The following is a 21,732-nucleotide window of genomic DNA, read 5'->3' on the forward strand; positions in this document are numbered from 1 at the left end:
TCAAAGTTTTCAAACCTATTATGTTGTTTGACTGTTTGTTCAAAGGAAATCTTATATAAAACAAAGTATCAATTCCAATATTGCAAAATTGTCGGCAAAAGTACATGTAAAGTGAAAGAAAATAAGAAACTATAAAAGGCTTAAAGTGTGAATGCCCTACAACTATCTTTAAGGCCGAAACAAATAAACGTGTTGTTCGACGGAATCCCCCACCCCCACACCCACAAAAAGAAGCAATACAAATGTCATTTAAGTATTTGAATCGTTTTTAGCATAGGTGCGTTTACGCACCTATGCTTATGGTATATACCACATTTCGAAAATCCACATCCATCGGTTGCCCTTTATGAAGCCTTACCTGATCAAAAATCAGACGAAATATCTATTTGATTTAGTATATGGTCATTCTTACAATTTTTTTTTGAAACGTTTTTCTAACGTTTTCTTCCAAGAATATTGCTGACACCGTTTTTAGTGAATTTTTCTAAGACCGTTTTATGTCAAAAAATCTTCTTATAACCTAAAACAAATTTCGTTCGTAAAACAATTCTATCTGCACTATAAATCTCAATCTCCTACGCAGTGGCCTCCCTTATACTAGAAGTTACTGACCGGGCGAAGCAAGGGAAGTAACTGCTGTGAGGAGTTTCTATAAAAATCTGCATTCAGAAATCTGTATTCAGAACTAATCTGTTGTGCACGTCTGCATCTAACGCTTACCACAAGTTTTACGACAAATTCTTGACGCAGAATAGGGTAGCGTCTATTTTCATTTGTGAAAAGAATAGAGAAAAGAATCGATACAGATCTGTCCGTGCTTAAATTTTGAAAGGCTTGGGTAATTATTTTTCATAAGCGTTTCAAACACTGATGTAAATGGAAAGATTATCTATTTAAATAGTCGGTAATTGTTTGAAATTATTGATTTGAGAAATTCGCGGATGGCGATATCGAACTACATTATACCACGTGACGCCATTCTTCCCTGTATCTTGCACCTATGCTTTTAACGCCATCGGCGCTCTCGTTAATATAATCAGTCTTGAGCAAAATGTTAAGACTATTTTACATACATGTTAGATTGTAAAAAAGGTTCGATTGACTTGCTTTAATGTTTGTTTCTTTTGTCATTCATGGATTATAATTGAATGGCATATTTTAGTTATGTCATATTGACAGATCTAATAATTGAAGACAATTCTTCAACAATATTTGCCGACCAACTAGTATTTCAGCTGTTAGATCAACTTAAAGGGGCCTTTTCACAGATTTTGGCATATTTTGAAGTTTGTCATTAAATGCTTTATATTGATAAATGTAAACATTGGATCTTAAAGGTCCAGTAAAAAATCAAGAATAAAATTAAAAAAAGGAAAAAAAGTAGCCGGTACCAGGGCTTGAACCAGTGACCCCCGAAGTCCTGGAGTTAGTCTGAAGTAAAAACGCATTAGCCGTCTCGGGTATTCCGCCAGGTATTCACAGTTTAAGTATTTTGTACCTTATATAAGCAATCTTCGTAGTTTCGTAAATTTAAACGACAACAACAGAACTCTCCAAATTATTCAATCGTTTCGCGTTGCAACGCTTTATAATTTTTAGGATTTCAAATCGTCAAAAGATACATATAATGGCTATATTGGACTATGGTAAATGTTCAGTAATACTGTTTCATCACAAATATCATAACTAAAACGAAAATTTGCGAATCTGAAACAACTTTTTTTAAATTTTGTCAATTTACCAAACCGTGAAAAGATCCCTTTAAATAAGTTATCAGGATCAGTAATATTTTATAAATAAACCTGTGATTTGTGTGCATTTTTTTATACCACCAATCCTCTCTTACCTTTATAGACAATCAACACATATATGCCATTTTACATAGTCAAAAACTGTGGTCACTAAGCGAAATAATTCTTCAAAATGTACGTGCTCAGAGAAACTTATACAAAAAAAACAAACATTCTTTTTTAAAACGTAGGCTAAAAAAAAAATCCTTCGTTATAAAAATCGCTTGTGTGGCGAAAAGAACCGTTCGAATGCCATTAAAATACGATGTTAAGATGTGTCAAATGGAAGAACATCGGATCAATTGCTGTAGCCGAAATGTGATAAATACCTAGGCGTTGATGGAAAAGTAAGAGCGTAGATAATAGTCATCTGTGATTTTACCTTTGACGTCGATGCATGACCTTCATCTAAAAAGTTGCTATCTGGTTAACGCGCGCGATAACTCGTGCCACATACCCGGTAGAAAACATTTGTGCCAATACATTTCAAAATAAATTGTGGAAGTTAATTTAAGGTCGGACACGTTTTAATTCTGCGTAAAATTTTGTTTGAACGTTGCTGACGGTGACATGCGATGGACAAGAGTCGGTCATGTACTTTAGGCCTAACTCGCACTTTAAAATGCGCATCCGTTTTTTATTCCAACATAAGGGTTATAGATTAGTTCAGGAAACCAGCGAAAATCATATGAGTCGCGTTCTGAGAAAACTGGACATAATGCATGTGCGTATAGTGTCGTCCCAGATTAGCCTGTGCAGTCCGCACAGGCTTATCAGGGACGACACTTTCCGCTTCAATGGTATTTTTCGTATAAAGGAAGTCCCTTTTTACCGAAAATCTAGTTTTAGCGGAAAATGTCGTCCCTGATTAGCCTGTGCGCACTGCACAGGCTAATCTGGGACGACACTTTACGCTTATGCATTATGTCCAGTTTTCTCAGAACAAGACAAATATAATTGATCTATCGTTTGATCGCAGGATACAACGATATGCCCTGTACATTTTCGAGTAATGAGAGATACTAAAAGGAATTTCCAGTAAATTCAGTGCATGATTTTTGAAGTCACAGCGCACCCCAATCTACGCATTTGGACTATATTTCTGCAGTAACCTTGACCTTTAAATAACAACCATAACCAATTTAAGGGGTCCAATTTAAGCGACATTTCGTTCGGGAATGTGGTAACAATGTATGGAGTTATTTTAAACGTATTCCAGCTATTATGTGAGGTGATGAAGCGGAAAAAAATTAAAAGTATTTGACCAATGACCTTTCAGCTTTGATTGACAATAGTTGTCATGTTGAATGCTAATGTGATGTCATATCTAAATCAAAAACAGTGTAGACGCTACATTGATGTGCGTTTTTTTATTTTTATTTCCAGGAAGTCTCCAGTTCTCAGCGAGGGAGGAGGACGAGATTGGGTACTGTCACTTCTGCTGTAGGCAGCTTTACTTCACGGACGCCCTCTTCTGCGACAAGGCCTGCGAGAACCGGAAGCGGCAGCTCAGTTGGAAGTCCGCTAACATAGGTAACCGCCCAAAATCCGATCGGGCTTTGCCTTTGCCTCAAAATCCGTTGAATCGTCGCCCAGCCATAACGGTCATTGCTGAAAATCACCCCGTTAGCTGGCAACGCGAACATAAAGGTACTAGTTAAGAAATCCGAGTATCTGCGACTTGTTATGAGTATGCATGTTGTGTATTTTTACCATTTGTACGACTTAAGACAAAAGCCGTAGAAATGGTAACAAATACATTATAATCTTTAGAAATTAGTCGGCTGGATAACGGGTCGCCCTGGATTACCCACGACTATGATTGGAGTTGTGTTTAATAGGTTCCTTTTTATGTAGCAAAAAAGGTCTCGTGTACTTGTTTTGATTGTATGTACATAGAGCAAATAAATACATATTTATTATTTAATTTATCTCAGTTGTATAAACTAACATTTCGACAAACGTTATTTGAATGGCTTTGGTATCAAGGGCATAGGGTTGTCTCAGAAAATCTAGGTACCCACCGCACAATTAAGGGACCATGGGCTGGTCATGCTTATATATATCCCTGACCCAAAAACTCACCAGCCAAATCATTATACTGGATTGTTTCTGATTGCAAAAAAATAAATAACAAAATTATATTCGTTATTCACTCATATCTTGCTATGTATAAATACCCCTGTTTGTTATTCATCCATTTTTTATTTTTTATTTTGCCAGAATTACCGAAAGCAAGACGCAATAGATATGGTAAGCGCTTTATTTCTTATTCGCGTAAACACATTCTCACCATTAAGCTTAAACGGGTTATACCATTTACGAGGATTTTTTCTTCCACGCAATACGATAATATAAAATAACTCAAATAAGTACGCCGGTTAATTGTAACAATAAAACATTACATCAAACCCATTCAAATCTATCAAAAAACATTAAATGGCGATAGTTCCAAGTCTGCAATTATTGTACTTCTTGAATTTCCATTCATTTATCATCTAATGATACAATTGAGCCTCGCTGCAAAAACAGGGTTTAATGCATGTGCGTAGTGTCATCACAAAATAGCCTGTGCAGCCCGCACAGGCTTATCAGGGACGACTCTCCGCCTAAACTGGATTTTTGCTAAAAAGAGATTACCTTCAAACGAAAACTACCAGAAAACAAGAAAGTGTTGTCCCTGATTGGCCTGTGTTGCCACTTCACACATGCATTAAGCCCTGTTTTCCCAGATCGAGGCTCAAATGTTATACACGTATACATTATGTTTATGTTTCCAGTCTGGGGAAGCAGGACACAGGTTGAGAAAAATCCACGGGAATACAATAACTACACCAACTATATTCCATCTTGGGACCTTTATGGTAATAACCTTAGTTTTTTCGAAGCTCCGATAATAATTTAGCAGTTAACTTTTTTCATACATTCCTTCAAAACAACTAGAAACGTGTCCACAGGACAAGGATTCCCCAACATTTTGATTTTGTATGAAAGCTTAATTCGGAAAAAACTAAATCAACAAATGGAGGTGCATAAGTTTGCATATTCACATGCTGATTTGTGTTTGAGTTACTTGGGACACAAGTTAAAAATATAATTGTGTTGCTTAAAAAAGGGTCACCTTTGCGGTTGCTCAGAAAACATCCAAGCCAAAGTATGGATGCCCGCAACTTTGCATGCTAGTTAATATTTTTGTAACGTTTACGTCCTAAAGCAGCAATTCTTTTGGAGTTACTGAAGCCACTATGTAAATGTTGTATTTTTCCTATAAAACGAGCCACAACTCTGGTTGTGCTGAAAATATCCTAACCAAAATATGGAGGTTTGCACGGCAAGTTTATTTGCTGATTTATGTTAGTAAATCTTACAGCCCTAAAGCAGCAATAAGTTTCAGTTACGCATGAAACGTGTCAATTTAATGCTAAAAGAGGCCATAACTGGTGTTATTGCAAACATATCCAAACCAAAATATGGAAATATGCATGTATATGAGGTGATTTACGTTTGTAAAGATTCACCCTCTAGCAACTATACTAATAACCATGATCTTCTTGCTAATTTTCCTTAAGACAGTTTCTCACATTCGCGAGTTTATTGTTTTGATAATAAGCACGGTATCACAATTTCAGCTTTGGCGTTTCCTCATGATTTTATCTCGTTTATCTTCTTGCTAATTTTCCTTAAGACAGTATCTCACATTCGCGAGTTCGTTGTTTTGATAATAAGCACAGTATCACAATTTCAAACTTGGCGTTTCCTCATGATTTTATCTCGTTTATTTCCTTGTTCAGAGGTAAAAGCGTAACGGATTGGGACCAACTGAGGCGCCAGTATGGACAACACCCGAACTTGACAGAAGTCTATGACATGATTGGTTGGAGATTTTGTTCCTAGCCAAGTCATATTCTTGATTTTCTCAATTCCACTTTATTCGGTTCACGCTGATTGCCATTTGTGAAAACTGCATAAAACACATGTGCTCAAAACGGAATATTGAAACGTTTAACGACAAAAATGTAAACTATTTAAACTGCCTTTACAAACTACCTTAGACCTGTGTGAATGACTTGCAGTCAACACATTTATTACATTCCACCCAGTGTGGAACCTCAAATTTTAAAGTGTTAACTTACTCAAAATATTTTATGTTAAACAATTTGTTTGCATTGACCAGGATAATTGTACATACATATTTGGATAGGCGGTTTTCATTTCAAGGGGTCCAGTTCTCATGTGATGGATAAGTCATTAAGACGCCCAAACTGATTTTGTTTTACCATGTATATACATGTATTGTGTAAAACAAAGATTGTTCATTTGTTAAATATGAGCTTGTGTGATATTTTTATTTGAAATATATTACATGTTATACGTATACTTTGAATACAATTTTTTGCATGAGCCAGTGTGATATATTTGCAATGTATAACATGACATATGTAAATATTTTAATAAAAACATTGTATTGACTGTTATTTGTCTATATTTATTGATATAAACACTCCTGTACACTGCTATTGTGAGAAAGAGAATACCTGAACTTGTAACAGTCTGACAAAAAGCTAACATCACCTGGTTTGTAAATAAAGAAATGTATTATCAATAAATTTCAAACATAAAGATTACATTACGAACACAAATATATAATCTCTTATTTCTAATACAGTTAAATATAAAAATTATGACTCTAGGTCACATTCTGTATTATTAATTGTTCTTGTTACAAAGTATTGTAAACACAATAATTTATGTTTAACAGTTTGGTCGTTTGTAAGAAAAACAAGAGGCCCATGAGGCCTGAATCGCTCTACTGGTATAAACACTGTGCAAGTTTGGAAAGAATAAGATGGAAACTGTGTACTTAATCGCCCAAACAAGGAGAATTTTCTCAAATTCAAGGGGAGATTATTGTGTACTTATTTTTCCAATACTGCTCATATTCAATAGGGTTTAAGTCCTCATCAATATAAAGATACAGTGCACATTTGGAAATAATTGGATGAAAACTGTGGAATTAATTGCGTAAACAAGCGGGATTTCAAAATTTTCTCATATTCAAGGGAGGGTCATTCTGGACTTATTGCTTCCATATTGCTCTTTTTAAACAAGGGCTGTTTCTAAAACATGCATGCCCCCCATATGGGCTGTCAGTTGAAGTGGCAGCCATTGAGTGTACACGTTTTTGTCACTGTGACCTTGACCTTTGACCTAGTGACCTGAAAATCAATAGGGGTCATCTGCTAGTCATGATGCATGTATACCTATAAAGTTTCATGATTCTAGGCCTAATTATTCTTGATTTATCATCAGAAACCATTTTCGAGTCACTGTGACCTTGACCTTTGACCTAGTGACCTGAAAATTAATAGGGGTCATCTGCCAGTCATGATCAATGTACCTATGAAGTTTTATGATCCTAGGCGTAAGCATTCTTGAGTTATCATCCGGAAACCATTTTACTGTTTCCTGTCACTGTGACCATGACCTTTGACCTAGTGACCTGAAAATCAATAGGGGTCATCTGCCAGTCATGATCAATGTACCTATGAAGTTTCATGATCCTAGGCGTAAGCATTCTTAATTTATCATCTGGAAATCATTTTACTATTTCGAGTCACTGTGACCTTGACCTTTGACCTAGTGACCTGAAAATCATTAGGGGTCATCTGCCAGTCATGATCAATGTACCTATGAAGTTTCATGATTTTAGGCCTAAGCGTTCTTGAGTTATCATCCGGAAACCATCTGGTGGACGGACCGACCGACATGTGCAAAACAATAAATCCCCTCTTCTTCGAAGGGGGGCATAAAAAGGGTTTGAGTCCTCATTGATACAAAGACACTGTGCAAGATTGCCAAGAATTGGATGAAAATTATGGACTTTATCACATAAAAAAACTGAATTTTCATTTTTTTTCTCAAATTCAAGGGGAGATAATTCTGGACTCATAACTCCGATTTTTTTGCAATTTTCAATAGGGTTTGATTCATCATTCAGATAAAGACACTGTGCAAGTTGGGAAATGATTGGATGAAAACTGTGGACTTAATTTCGTAAACTAGCCTTATTTCACAATTTTCTCAAATTCAAGGGGAGATAATTCTGGACTTTAAACTCTGATGTAACCCATTTTCAATAGGGTTTGAGTCCTCATTAATATAAAGACACTGAACAAGTTTGAAACGAATCGGATGAAAACTGTGGACTTTATCGCGTAAACAAGAAAAAAGTCTAACGCACGCACACACGGACGGACGGATGACGCAAACCACGCCATGACATAAGCTCTTCAGGCCTTCGGCCAGTAGAGCTAACAAGAAACTTCTGCCACCATATATGTTGAATTGGACTTAGAGACTTATTTGGAACTTGACAAATCATTAAAAGACTTAGTTGGAACTTGACAAATCATTACGAGACTTATTTGGAACTTAACAAATCACTATGTACAAAATAAATTGTACCGTCATGTACTTGCATCTAATGAAAATACTTACATACTGGAAACAATATTTGAAGTCACTAGTGTTTTAATGACATTTCATAACCCCGTGGATTAAGGTCATTTGTATTTGTATGTATTTTCATTTATAGTTAATTTCCACATAAAAAACAGAGTTCACTACGTTCAGGATATAAACTATTGGCACAAAGTAATAAAGAGGCATAATTCATAAAGTTGGACACTGTGTACTGAATTTCACATATATTTTATTGAATCACATAAATTCATGTAATTTCCAAAAAGCAAAGAGTTTACAGAAAAACAAAACATAAGCATCTTGCAACCACGACCAAGTAACTATTCCTGTTAAAATACCAGCTTATTGGAATAGATGTTGCAGAAAACTGGATCAGGATTTTTTGAAGAATGCGGTTAAAGATGTCTGTTTGGCTGAGTTTGTTTTACTAGGGGAGGGCTTCTTCTTGGGGGAGGCCTTCTTCCCTCCTCCCTGCAAATGAAAGCATTATGCTAAGGACCCTGCATCACAAGGTACATGTTTTTATGCAATAATCGAGCCGTGCTCTGGTAAAATGAGGCTTAAAGCAAGTGTGTCTTAGATTATTTGGACCTTATAAGAACATAATTCCTTTTAAACTAAAACCTCATACAAGCGACAAGTTCTGTCCCGGGTCCCTGATTAGCCTGTGTGGACTTCACAGGCTAATCTGGGATGACAAAGCACATGCATTAAGCCCCATTTTCCCACAGCAAGGCTCGTGTACTTTATGCTATGAGATTTATAATCGTGCTTTCATGGGTTTAAACTTGATCAACAATATCTGCAGTGTACAGATGCAGACAAAACATTTGCATCAATCTGCCAAACATTAACTTGGCACAATCAATGAGATTTCCATTCCTGGAAATATTAACATTTGAAGTATTATAGAATATTACTAAAACTAAGCATGTCTCATGGCAGAGCATACAGTCAAAACTGACCCAAAGGTCACTTGAGAATAACGGTCAATCCTAACAGTCACTTGTAAATAACGGTCAATTGCAGACAACGTCACAACGGTCAGTCTGGATTCCCCGTGACAAAAAATCACTCTACATTACACTTTAGATAACAGTCAATTGTCCATCGCGGCCAATGGCCAGTTTATTTCACTCCAAAAGTCATATTTGAACTGAAAACAACGGTCACACATCAGTCGTTTCGAGTCGCTAAAATTAAGACCACAAACGAAACTGGTGCAAGAAACAATAAGAATGTGTATTAAAAGCAATAAACGGCTGCATTTATAACGACTAAGCCTGAGCGCGTAACGTCAATAGATCTTTATCGCTAATAACGGTAAGGTGTTAAAAACAACACTACGCGGGCAGGTGTTGCTATAAGAAGGCAATAAAACGATGTTCAGGAAAAATATACATTGAATTGCAACTTTTATAACAAACTCAATATTTTTTAACAAGATTTTGGCGTCTTTTTCTTTGAATTAGAAAGATACAGTTACACTGTACTTTAGGTTTAAGACATCGAATCTGCTTTTATATGTGTTCGGACATAGACTGATAAAAATTGGTGATCCAAGAATAGCGGTCACTCGTCGACAACAGTCACTTTGGCCATTTTCCTTGACTGACCACTGTTATCAGTTTTGACTGTATATAATTATTGCACGAATAAAACTAAACTGCAACTTATGTGCAGTACCTTGGCGGGTGACTTGACAGCAGGCTTCTTGACGTCTTTCTTCACTGGTTCCTCACTCTCGGAGGCATCTGTGGACTCACTCTCCCAGACCTTCTCAGTAACTATAGCAACAGAGAAAGTAAATGAGCGTTCGCCCAGTGAAAAGGGGGTTAAATGCAAGTGCATAAAGTGTTTTCTCAAATAAGCCCGTGCAGTCTTTACAGGCTAATCCGTGACGACACGTTCTGCCTTATCTGGATTTTTGCTAAGAAGACACTTTCTGTAACAAAAATATCATAAAAGCGGAAAGTGCAGTCCCTGATTAGCCTGTGCGGACTGCTGATTATGCACATGTAATTAACCCCACTTTCAAAGAGCGCAAACAAATAGTAATGAAAATACTTATAAATAACAAGGATTAAGTTCATAAATGTAAGTGTAAAGTAATATTACCCATGAATCCATCCTTATCCATGTACGTCTTGTTGACCTGTTTTCGCTTTCTTATTCGTCTAGAGCCTGTGCCAGAGGTTTTCCCAGTGTCCACCTTAGACACCTGCTGTTTTGTGGGCGACTTCTTCACTGGCTCTTCTGGCTCTGGTGACGCCTCTTTGGCCCCAGGGGGGCTGGGGGGTAGGGGGCACTCAGACTCCTCCTCCATCTCTGTAGAAGAGTAAGGCTTTGTAATTGATCGATTGATAAGTTTTGGTCGACAAAGCATTTAGCAATCAGAGAAACATTTGTAAATGCTGCAATGTTCATTAAGACTATCAGAGAAACATTTGTAAATGCTGCAATGTACATTTAGACTATCAGAGAAACATTTGTAAATGCTGCAATGTACATTTAGACTATCAGAGAAACATTTGTAAATGCTGCAATGTACATTTAGACGATCATAGAAACATTTGTACATGCTGCGATGTACATTAAGCCTATCAGAGAAACATTTGTAAATGCTACAATGTACATTTAGACTATCATAGAAACATTTGTAAATGCTGAAATGTACATTTAGACTATCATAGAAACATTTGTAAATGCTGCAATGTACATTTAGACGATCATAGAAACATTTGTAAATGCTGAAATGTACATTTAGCCTATCAGAGTTTTGAGAGTTTTTATAGAAACGAGCCTCGCTCTGGGATAGCATGTTTTAATGCATGTGCTAAGTGTTGTCCTAGATTAGCCTGTGCAGTCTGCGTAGGTTAATAAGGGACGACACTTTCTGCCTCTATGCTCTTTTTCATTTTAAAGGAAGTCTCTTCCAAGCAAAAATCCAATTTGCATGAAAAGTTTTGTCTCAATTAAGTTTGTGCAGACTGCACAGGTTACCGTAATTACTCAATGTTTTCGGACACTCCAAGTTTTCGGACACCCCCTTTTTTAGCAAAAATAATTATTTTTCGTGACTCTTAATTTTCGGACACACGAGTTTTCGTCCATAATTAATGTCTCTAAGTTTTCGGACAGTACATTTTACAGCGCTATTTTACCAAATTTCGGTCCTGTTTTCGATATCTAATGACACTCGATCATGGGGTTTTACAACCAGATTAACATCACAAAACATGGCAAGTGCATGCCTAAGGGCAACGGACCATTACATTTGCGTTACATGTATTGGGTAAATAACCTTGTAAACCGGTATTAAACAATGGATTCGCCCGATAGCTTAAGCTTTATGACAAGGGGTAGCGCCAATTAAAAGTTCAATTATCTACCGCAATGGTACTACCCCTTCTTAGTAAAATAACTGTGACAAATAACAAACCTTCAACGTGTGATACACCCTATTGCAAGTTTTACGAGGTGGTAGGTGTTAGACAACAACTATCGGAAATGAACAAACAAATAATTCATTGCTTTTCTTGTTGCGTTAATTACATGTTCATACTAGCGAGTATCGGTACATCACATGCTCATCTTTGAATTCGTTGGTCTAAGTACAACCTTGTAGTAACTTTCTGTCAAATTAATTAAGCATCTAAAATTATTTAAAATGCAGTGCAAACATATATAACTGTAATTCATACTATACAGCATGGTATTTTACAAGCGTGTGCTATAACCGGTAGTCGTTGATACAATTGACGCTATTTTCGGACACTTAAATTTTCGACTCTAAGTTTTCGGACACCTGTATTTTGTGAATCTTTTTAGTATCTAAGTTTTCGGACACGAACAAAAATAATTATTTTTAAGTGTCCCAAAACATGGAGTAATTACAGTAATCTGGGACTACACTTTACACACATGTATTACAACCCATTTCTGTAGATATAAAGTACACAAACACATGGACCTACCTTCCCCCTCACCGCTGTCACTTGCAAATAAATCTTGGTCTGTTTTACGACGCTTACTGATAAATATTGGCTCATCATCTGAAATTAAAATGATTGGTTGGATGAGGCGTTGAAATAATGAAAATGATTGGTTGGATGGAGCTCTGAAATAAAATGATGGCCACGTTTTTCTACAGACCAGAACCATTTTCATACACATCCAAGATATCATTTAAACAAATATTCTGACAAAGTTTCATGAAGATTCATGAAGCCATATAAGGAAAAATGTGCCGCCCCCTGGTAGCCATGTTTTTAAAGCAGCCAAAACCATTTTGGAACTCATCCAAGATATCATTGGGACAAATCTTATGACCAAGTTTCATGAAGATCGGAAAATAAATGTGGCCTCTAGAGTGTTAACAAGGTTCTACTACAACCATATAAGGAAAAATGCCCAGCCCCCTGGTTTTTCAACCAACCAGCATCATTTTTGAACTCGTCCAACATATTATTGGGATGAATCTTCTGACCAGATTTCATGAAGATCGGACAATAAATGTGGCCTCTAGAGGGTTAACAAGATTTTTCTATGGCCATATAATTATAAAGCCATATAAGGAAAAATGCCCCGCCCCTTGGCAGCCATGTTTTTCAAGCAAACGCAACCATTTTCGAACTCATCAAAGATATTATTCAGACCAATCTTCTGACCAAATTTCATGAAGATTTGACAATAAATGTGGCCTCTAGAGTGTTAACAAGGCATATGTTGGCACCGCACAACGCAAGATGGACGACGGACAAAAGGCGATCACAAAAGCTCACCATGAGCACATTGTGCTCAGGTGAGCTAAAAAATGATTGGTTGGATGCAGCTCTAAAATAAAATGATTGGTTGGATGAAGATTTGAAATAATGAAAATGATTGGTTGGATGGAGCTTATCCCTATAAATATGAGGTCGATATACATACAATCGGTAGATTTCATCTTATTATTTGGACTAGATGGAGCTTTGAAAACATATAAATGGACTTTTTCGAAAATATGGGAACACAATTATTAACAGGAATTAATAACATCAATTTTATGCGAAAATTAGAATTGCCTGTTTTGAAAACTTATTATTTCTGCTTAAAAGCAGTGGGATGATATAGACATTCCTGATTGTTTGCTTGGAAAGACAAGAGTATCATAAACATACTGAAGTTAATATTCTGACTCAACTTTGATTTTTTTTCTCAAATTTTTACATAACTGTACCAATAGAGTTTAATTTGGTTTCACTTTTTATATAAAGTTTTTTGTCTGACTCAACTCTGAGTTTTAAGAGAAATATGTGCATATTCTTATCACTAAGATTTGAATTTTTTTGTGCACTGACCAACATTCTCCATACTCAGCTGAGTGGAAACTCAAATGTCATCTTCTCAATTTAGCTAAAAATTTATAATGTTCATATATAGGGCCCAGAACTTGGTGCCTTTAGCCTGGTAACGCTCCCTAAGTATGCATCGAACCTGGACCCTGCTGACAAATGGCAAACACGATGGAAGATTATAATTAACAACTGACTGAAGTTACAGGTGCTGGTATGTTAAAGTTAATCGGGACAATAAATGAAATTCTCAAAATTAAAACATACATTATGATAACATTCAGCAAGATGATTTTGAGAAAGCTGCAATAAGTAGACAATGTTCTCTATTTGCAAGTGGCAAAACTTCACCAAAACAAGGGCTGTTTGTAAAATTTGCATGCCCCCCTATATGGGCTATAAGTTGTAGTAGCAGCCATTGTGTGAATACGTTTTTTGTCACTGTGAACGGCTGTGGTGGTGGTGGTTGTAGTAGTGGTATTAGTGGTAGTAGTAGTAGTAGTAGTAGTAGTAGTAGTAGTAGTTGTAGTAGTAGTAGTAGTAGAAGTAGCAGTAGCAGTAGCAGCAGCATTACAATACCAATACTTAAGAATGATCAAATGGAAAAAGGTAACCTAGCACTGGCAGTAAATATGGGGCTCATTTACAGGTCAGATTTGGAATCTCTGCTGTAAAATGAGATTTTAAATGAATTAAAGGGAGGCAAATGCTGTAATAAAAAGGACATGCATAAACGGTAGTTGTTTCCCTTGTTTCAACCATGCTAAATCCTTAAAATGCCTATTTCCAGTAACTTTGACCTTCACCTGTGACCTTGACCTTTGACCTAGTGACCTCAAAATCAATAGGGGTTATCTGCGAGTCATGATCAATGTACCTATGAAGTTTCATGATCCTAGCCCCAAGCGTTCTTGAGTTATCATCCAGAAACCACCTGGTGGACGGACCGACCGACATGAGCAAAGCTATATACCCCCTCTTCTTCGAAGGGGGGCATAATAAAGAAGTTATGGCATTTTTAGCAAAATTTAATAATTTGACCTTGAGAGTCAAGGTCATTCAAAGGTCAAGGTAAATTCAATTTGCCAGGTACAGTAACCTCATGATAGCATGAAAGTATTTGAAGTTTGAAAGCAATAGCCTTGATACTTTAGAAGTAAAGTGGATCTAAACACAAAATTTAACCCTATATTCAAAGTTACTAAGTAAAAAAAGGGCCATAATTCCGTAAAAAATGACAACCAGAGTTATGCAACTTGTCCTTTTACTGTACCCTTATGATAGTTTGCAAGTGTTCCAAGTATGAAAGCAATATCTATGATAGTTTAGGGGTAAAGTGGACCTAAACACAAAACTTAACAAAATTTTCACTTTTCTAAGTATAAAGGGCCCATTATTCAGTCCAAATGCCAGTCAGAGTTACATAACTTTGCCTGCACCGTCCCCTTATGATAGTTCATAAATCTTGCAAGTATGAAAGCAATAGCTTTGATACTGTAGGAATAAAGTGGACCTAAACACAAAACTTTATCAAATTTTCAATTTTCGAAGTATAAAAAGGGCACATAATTCTGTCAAAATGCCAGTCAGAGTTACATTACTTTGCCTGCACAGTCTCCTTATGATAGTTAGTAATCGTTGCAAGTATGAAAGCAATAGCTTTGATACTTAAGGAATAAAATGGACCTAAACACAAAACTTAACCAAAATCTTCAATTTTCTAAGTATAAAAAGGGCACATAATTCTGTCAAAATGCACGCCAAGTTATCTAACTTTGCCTGCCCAGTCCCCTCATGATAGTAAGTAAGTGTACCAAGTTTGAATGCAATAGCATTGATACTTTCTGAAAAAAGTGGACCTAAACGCAAAACTTAACCGGACGCCGACGCCAAGGTGATGACAATAGCTCATAATTTAAAAAAAATAAATAGATGAGCTTAAAACGCCTCATGTTGATAACACAGTATTGCTTTCAAAATACAGTCTACTCTTGTTATCTCGACATCGCATATCTCGATTTTCTTGAGATGTCGAGGTAAGCTCAATGTCCCAACTTTTTTCCTTCTTTATCTATATTAATAAACATTGCATAACTCAATTTTTGTTATCTCGAATAATTCGATATCTGGATATAAAAATTTGTCCCATGTCTGATTTCACATGTATTTACTGTGGTTTATCTCGATGTGCGAACCAGTGTCGTCAAAGGTGAGAAATTTTTTCTTTGATACTTCACCGTCCCGCTTCGCCCGGCTGCTACCGATACTGTGCGGTAGATTATTGATCCATTAATTGCATCAATGACCACACGTGTCAAATGTCGTTAGCCATTAACACTTTAGTAAGGCCAATCACTTTAACTGAAATTAACTGCAATTAATACACAGCCTGCCAAAAGGTCGAAAGACTAATTGTTTTTACAAACAACATTCCAAAATGCATTGAGTTATATTTTTGCTTATATAAACCGTCGCAAATTTGCAGAATGTTGTTCTATCCTTGAACTCCAACAGTAATTATCATGGCTAACTTGAAAGTTTTCATTTTTACTTGATCCTGTGCTAATAATCGATTGAACTTTTCATTTCAAACTACAAAATGTACATGTACAGTTCAGTATTTTTTTAACATCAAAGAATCGTAAGAAACCCGCATTGAATCTCATACAGTAATTATTACGCCGGTGTGAGTGGTGACGGCTTTAGTTAGACCACTTAGCAGGTCTTTAGATGTTAAAAACAAGGTAAATGTTCGTCTCATTTTTTCTTTGATATCTCTATATTTTTTCTTGTTCCCACCGACTTCGAAATAACGAGAGTAGACTGTAGAAATAACACAGTGTGACTTCGATTTTCTATTGAAAAGTATCATGGTTTGATGTTCCATTTACAAGACGCAATGAGATTTTTAAAGACCCACGTCATGCCAAAATGGGACTTATGCAACATAGCTCCAGTCTAGCCTGCACATCCGCGCAGTCTTGTCAAGTTGTCAGGATATGCATATTGATGAGGCTATTTAAGAGATACCACGAAAACTTGCACGCTTTTTATAGCAAGTGTGTAGGCTGGACTTGAGCTATGCCAGGCCGCATATGCCATAAGACCAATTTTCACATGACGTTGATGTAACAGTGTTATTTAAATGTGTGGAAAGAAAACTGCGTCTTAATCAAAGATAAAATGTTTCGATTACGAAGAAAGAAATTCATAATAAGATGTGATCACACATCGTAAAATTTGAAACGTAACGAACACTATTACTTGTATGTGGTTTAATATACAGTACATGCACTTCATGAAAAACATTTCATGCGGTGGATATGCGACTTTTAATTGAAACAAAGAACACAACCATACTTTAACCTTTTTTTTAAATTTAATAACTGAGACAAGTAAATTTTCTACCATTATTTCAAAGTCAGGATATAATCTGAATATCTTTTTAAAGGTATTTCTTGGTTAATACTTAAATCTGTGAACAAGTCCCTTAAACTGAATACATGAGTATCAAGTTTTATTCGATTTTCAGAAAATGGTTTATACCTCATGAAAATGTTAACCTACATACAAGATCTGTATGTAACTTGACTATGGACTTAGTGCTACCTGTGTATTTAAAGTGTGTTGTGGGTTTAAACAGCCAGCAGATTTCAACCTTTATCAGTTTGAAGTTTATAACATTATTACTCACAAAACACTGTGTTTATCTTCATTCAACACTTAATATCTAGTTTTGATAACACTCTTTGCATTTCATAATAGGAGTCAAAATATTTGTGAATTATGAGACAACCTTTTAAACAGAGGACAGTTTAAACAATCTTGAAAATGGCAACTTCTGTAAATTTAGTTTATAATAGTTCAGATTTAGTGAAGGATTATTCGTGCAGCACTTGTGAAAGTAAAAATTTTGAAACAAATGCTGAATATTTTTGTGAAACTTGTTTGAAGTGTTTTTGCACAAAATGCCTTTATCATCATGATCAATTATATGTTAACCATTTGAAATATGGAAGAGGAGAACCAAATAAATGGCCTCTAGCAAAATCCATTGAAGATTTGCTACTTAAATGTGATATTCATAACAACAAGAAACTGAAAATGTTCTGTCAGGACCACGGTCAGCTTTGCTGCTCTGATTGTGTTTTACTGAATCATAGGTAAGTGACACTCGGTCATAAAGTTACATGTAGTTCAAAGTGATCAAATTTTTACACAAGAGGGCAATGATGGCCCTGAAGCGCTTACCTAATTTTGGGGAAAATCAATATTTAAGACTTCACTTTGTGGCATAGCTTTTTGACAAATGTGACCCAGATTAGAACTCAGCCTAAATATTTTTAATATGAACATTTTAGCAAGTTTCATCAAGGTTGGATGAAAACTGTGGCCTTTTAAAGTGCGATAACAAGCTTAAAGTTGATGCCAGATTGAGCAACCCCAGACACAGGGTGATCACAATATTTCACTTTGTGCTCAGCTGTGCTAAAAAGTAGTTTGATATCACTATTAAATATCTCAATAATGTAAATATTACTGTCCAATTGTTTCAAGCATTTTCAGAGTTGTTCTGAATAATGTTTAAATTTTGAAAGTATAATGTTTTCGGTCATTTTTGATAGACGACATGGTTGCAAAATGGGGCATTAATTGTTTGTACTGCATACTCTTTAATTAATAAGCCAAAGGGTTTCACTATAGTAAGGAACTACCCTAGACAAAAATAATTGTTTGTGAAAACACACCATGCTTTGAAATGTTATCAATTCGACCCTTCTTTAAATTTATTATTTCACCTTCGAATATTTTGATTATCTTGTCAACTTGATAATTGATAATAATGATTCATGTTTTTATTTCAGACAGTGCACTGATCTGTCTCTTATTTCTGAATCAGTTAAAAAGCTGTCACTGGATATGCAGCAGTTGTCAAGCAAAATTCAAGCAATTCTTGCTGAACTAAATAAGTTTAAGAAAATACAAGAGGGCACTATCCTGTCCGTAGAGGGATCATACAGTGAAAGACTTCAAGAAATTAGAGAGATGCGTAAAAAATTAAATGCTGCTTTGGATAAACTAGAAAATGCAACATTGAAAGAACTGGATGAAATAAGAACAACATTGGAAACCTCTCTAAAGAAAGAAGTTGACAACTGTAGCAGACTGAAGGACAAACTTGAACAACTTGGTGAAGCTGTACAGGGCCTTCATGATAAGAACAAGAAAGAAATGGAGTTCATAGCAAGCAGGAAATGTCAGGACAAAATACAAGAGTCTGAGTCATATTTAAGGGAGAATCCTGTGAAGGTTCAGAGTTCGATAATATTCAAGGCAAACATAAACATTGAGCAGCACCTGCCTCAACAGGCAAGTCTGGGGAGGATTGAAGACAGTATGAAGTCTATCCCACTGGGGATAAATCCAGACAAGGTTTTGACTCTGAAGAGAAAGTCCCAGTATAGTGTGAAAATAGCAAAGGACAGAAGTCAGAATTGCATTGAAGGCATTTGCAGTCTGCCTAGTGGTCAGGTTATTGTTGCAGATGGTTATAATGAGAGAGTGAAGCTGTTTGACAAGCATTACAATGTATCAAGTTACTGTGATGTGTCTAATGCTCCATCGGACATTTGCCTTATCACATCCAGTGAGGTGGCTGTGACTCTTGGAGTTGCTGGTCTGCAGTTTATGTCTGTGAGCAATGGACAGCTGGTGAATGGGAGGAAGCTAGAGTTACCACATACAGCTGTAGGCATTGCCCATCATAAGGGGGCGCTGTATATCACCTCTGGCACTGCTCTCTACCACTACACACTAACTGGGACACTTGTGAAAAAGATCCACACGGATTCAAGCGGTTACTGCACAGGTAAACGTAAAAATATTTGAATATTGAACATATTAAAAATATTATACATACATATATCTATCTATACCTCTATCTCTATATCCATCCATCCATCCATCCATCCATCCATCCATCCATCCATCCATCCATCCATCCATCCATATATATATATATATATATATATATATATATATATATATATATATATATATATATATATTATATATCATACCAATATTTTAACATAAAATATAATCACTGCTGTGGATATTTAAACACTTATGATCTTTTATGAGATTAGTTTTAAATTTAAACAAAATTGTGTACGTCTTTAAAGCTGACTGTTTAATGTATATCATGTTCCTTGTTTTGCAGTGTGGAAGTGTGCAGTGAGTCCTGCTGGGGACAAGATCTATGTCACCAACTACGACCAGCACAAGCTCATCACTCTGGCTACAGATGGCACCCTGATATCCACCTTCACGGATCCTGAACTACAAACACCTCAGGGTGTAAATGTTACACCTTCAGGACAAGTCTTTATCTGTGGATGCAGATCTAATACCGTCATACAGGTCGATGGTGAGGGGGGAAAGAAACTGGCCACTCTGGCTTCACAGAAAGATGGACTTGACCGCCCATCGTCTGTCTGCTACAACACCATCAGTCACCAGATCATTGTGGAAGTCAATGATAACATCATGGTTATGGATTTGCAATAGCCTTTCCTGTCGCACAAAATTATATATATAATTGAAATATAGGAAGACAAGTATATACAAAACAAATAATTTCATCCCATCGTATCTCAAATTATTGTATAAAGGAAGGAAAACAAAAAAGTAACTTAACTAATACAAATGCATGAAAATTTTATAAGTAAAAAAACACCATTATAACCAAAAACAGACCCTTGGTCCCTCACCTGAGACATCTAGAAACTAACCTGTTATGTGTAGATTTTGTGGTGTTATTTTAATAACTGTAGTTTTTATCTATTTTGTTTTTCTCTGTTTGACAAACAGTTAATGTGGTCTGAGACAGTATAAGAATAAATTTAAGTTTGTTACTATAAGCATATAAACAAATAAATCCCTGCATATAGAGTGGGGCCAATTTTAACAACACAGGCATCATGCACTTGAAATAACTTAGTAGAGGACCTGACTCACCATCTGACACACTAAATACTTCACCACTGACCTTTGCAGTTTCAGAGAAATATAATTGTCATTGTTTGAGTTTACCAATTAGAAGAAAATAATTTTCCCATAATGCAATGTAATCAACACTTTGGCGCACTGAAAGTGTGCAGGAGATGTGCTTGGCGGTTTTCCGTCATTCAGCTTTGAACAGTCAGATTGTAAAGACACGTTAAATTTTGTGTTTGTTTTCTTTTTTGTATTTCATAAATATTGCAGTGTGAATAAATTTTCGAACTTAAAATTTAAATTCAAAGAAAGCTTTTTTTACTGAGCATTTTATTGGCTTAAACTGTAAATCATCCATCCTCAATCACCTGTAACTTGACTTTGAACACTTAAGAAGTTTGGGATTGTTTTCCACTCTGTTCACAATTGTTAGATTTTTTTTGTTTAACAAAAAATCTTCTCAAAGAGCAAACTAATATAGGCTCAATAACCAAGATGTTGCTGTTTCTTTAAGGAGATTCATTAATGAATATATTTAAATAAACCCATGATCATAACCTGAAGTAACTTTAGATCACTTAAAACCTTATTATTTACGCTTGATGTTGTTGAATGAAAACCAGAAACATCTTGCAACACTTTGGAGTGTGTTTTGTTGGTAGAACCTTTACCTTTACCTGTGTCCATTAGAGACAAAATAAATCTTAATTCAATGAACATTCTTAAGTGCTGACAGAAACCTTATTTATGCATGCAGTCCTTTTATTATCACAAAGAACCAATTGCTTTAGAGAGAGACATACCCCGGTATTGGACATGACTTAAAGTTTGGCCACTGACTTAAAATGATTCATGTAAAGCATTTGTGGTTTAAACTGGTTTCAAGGATTTCCAAACCTCACACTTGGCCCAGAATTATTAACAAAACAGTCAATTGTAAATAAAAATAATCTCGTAGCATCAAAATTAAAATTATATAGTATTTAAAGATAAAGCATTTTAATTTTATTACAACTAAATGACTAAATGGCCAGATACCCCCCCCCCCCCTCCCCCTCCCTCAAAAACAATTTAATCCTAACACAAACAAGTATCTACTACATAACGTCTTTCATAAGAAAAAG

At 35.8% G+C, this 21,732-nt stretch overlaps 2 protein-coding genes across 4 annotated transcripts in view; one reads left to right on the plus strand and one right to left on the minus strand.

Annotated features, from left to right (window-relative positions):
• Nucleotides 1-8,485: 8,485 nt before the first annotated feature.
• Nucleotides 8,486-21,732, minus strand: part of LOC127833806 (DNA polymerase delta subunit 3-like) — a 61,277-nt gene continuing 48,030 nt past the window's right edge. For all 3 annotated transcript variants that reach the window (XM_052359257.1, XM_052359254.1, XM_052359255.1), the window contains exons 10-13: nt 12,251-12,328; nt 10,392-10,601; nt 9,960-10,060; nt 8,486-8,744 (exon numbers count right to left, since the gene is read on the minus strand). In XM_052359257.1, the coding sequence (XP_052215217.1) occupies nt 8,646-8,744; nt 9,960-10,060; nt 10,392-10,601; nt 12,251-12,328 (488 nt within the window). In that variant the 3' untranslated portion in view covers nt 8,486-8,645. The remainder of the gene's footprint in view (nt 8,745-9,959; nt 10,061-10,391; nt 10,602-12,250; nt 12,329-21,732) is intronic.
• LOC127833805 (uncharacterized) lies at nt 17,194-21,325 on the plus strand. Its single transcript, XM_052359253.1, has 3 exons — nt 17,194-17,772; nt 18,475-19,478; nt 19,833-21,325. Exons 1-3 carry the CDS (start codon nt 17,441-17,443, stop codon nt 20,177-20,179), a joined length of 1,683 nt encoding a protein of 560 aa, XP_052215213.1. The 5' UTR covers nt 17,194-17,440; the 3' UTR covers nt 20,180-21,325.

This window comes from Dreissena polymorpha, chromosome 6 (assembly GCF_020536995.1).
Source record: "Dreissena polymorpha isolate Duluth1 chromosome 6, UMN_Dpol_1.0, whole genome shotgun sequence".
NCBI classification, from domain to species: domain Eukaryota; kingdom Metazoa; phylum Mollusca; class Bivalvia; order Myida; family Dreissenidae; genus Dreissena; species Dreissena polymorpha.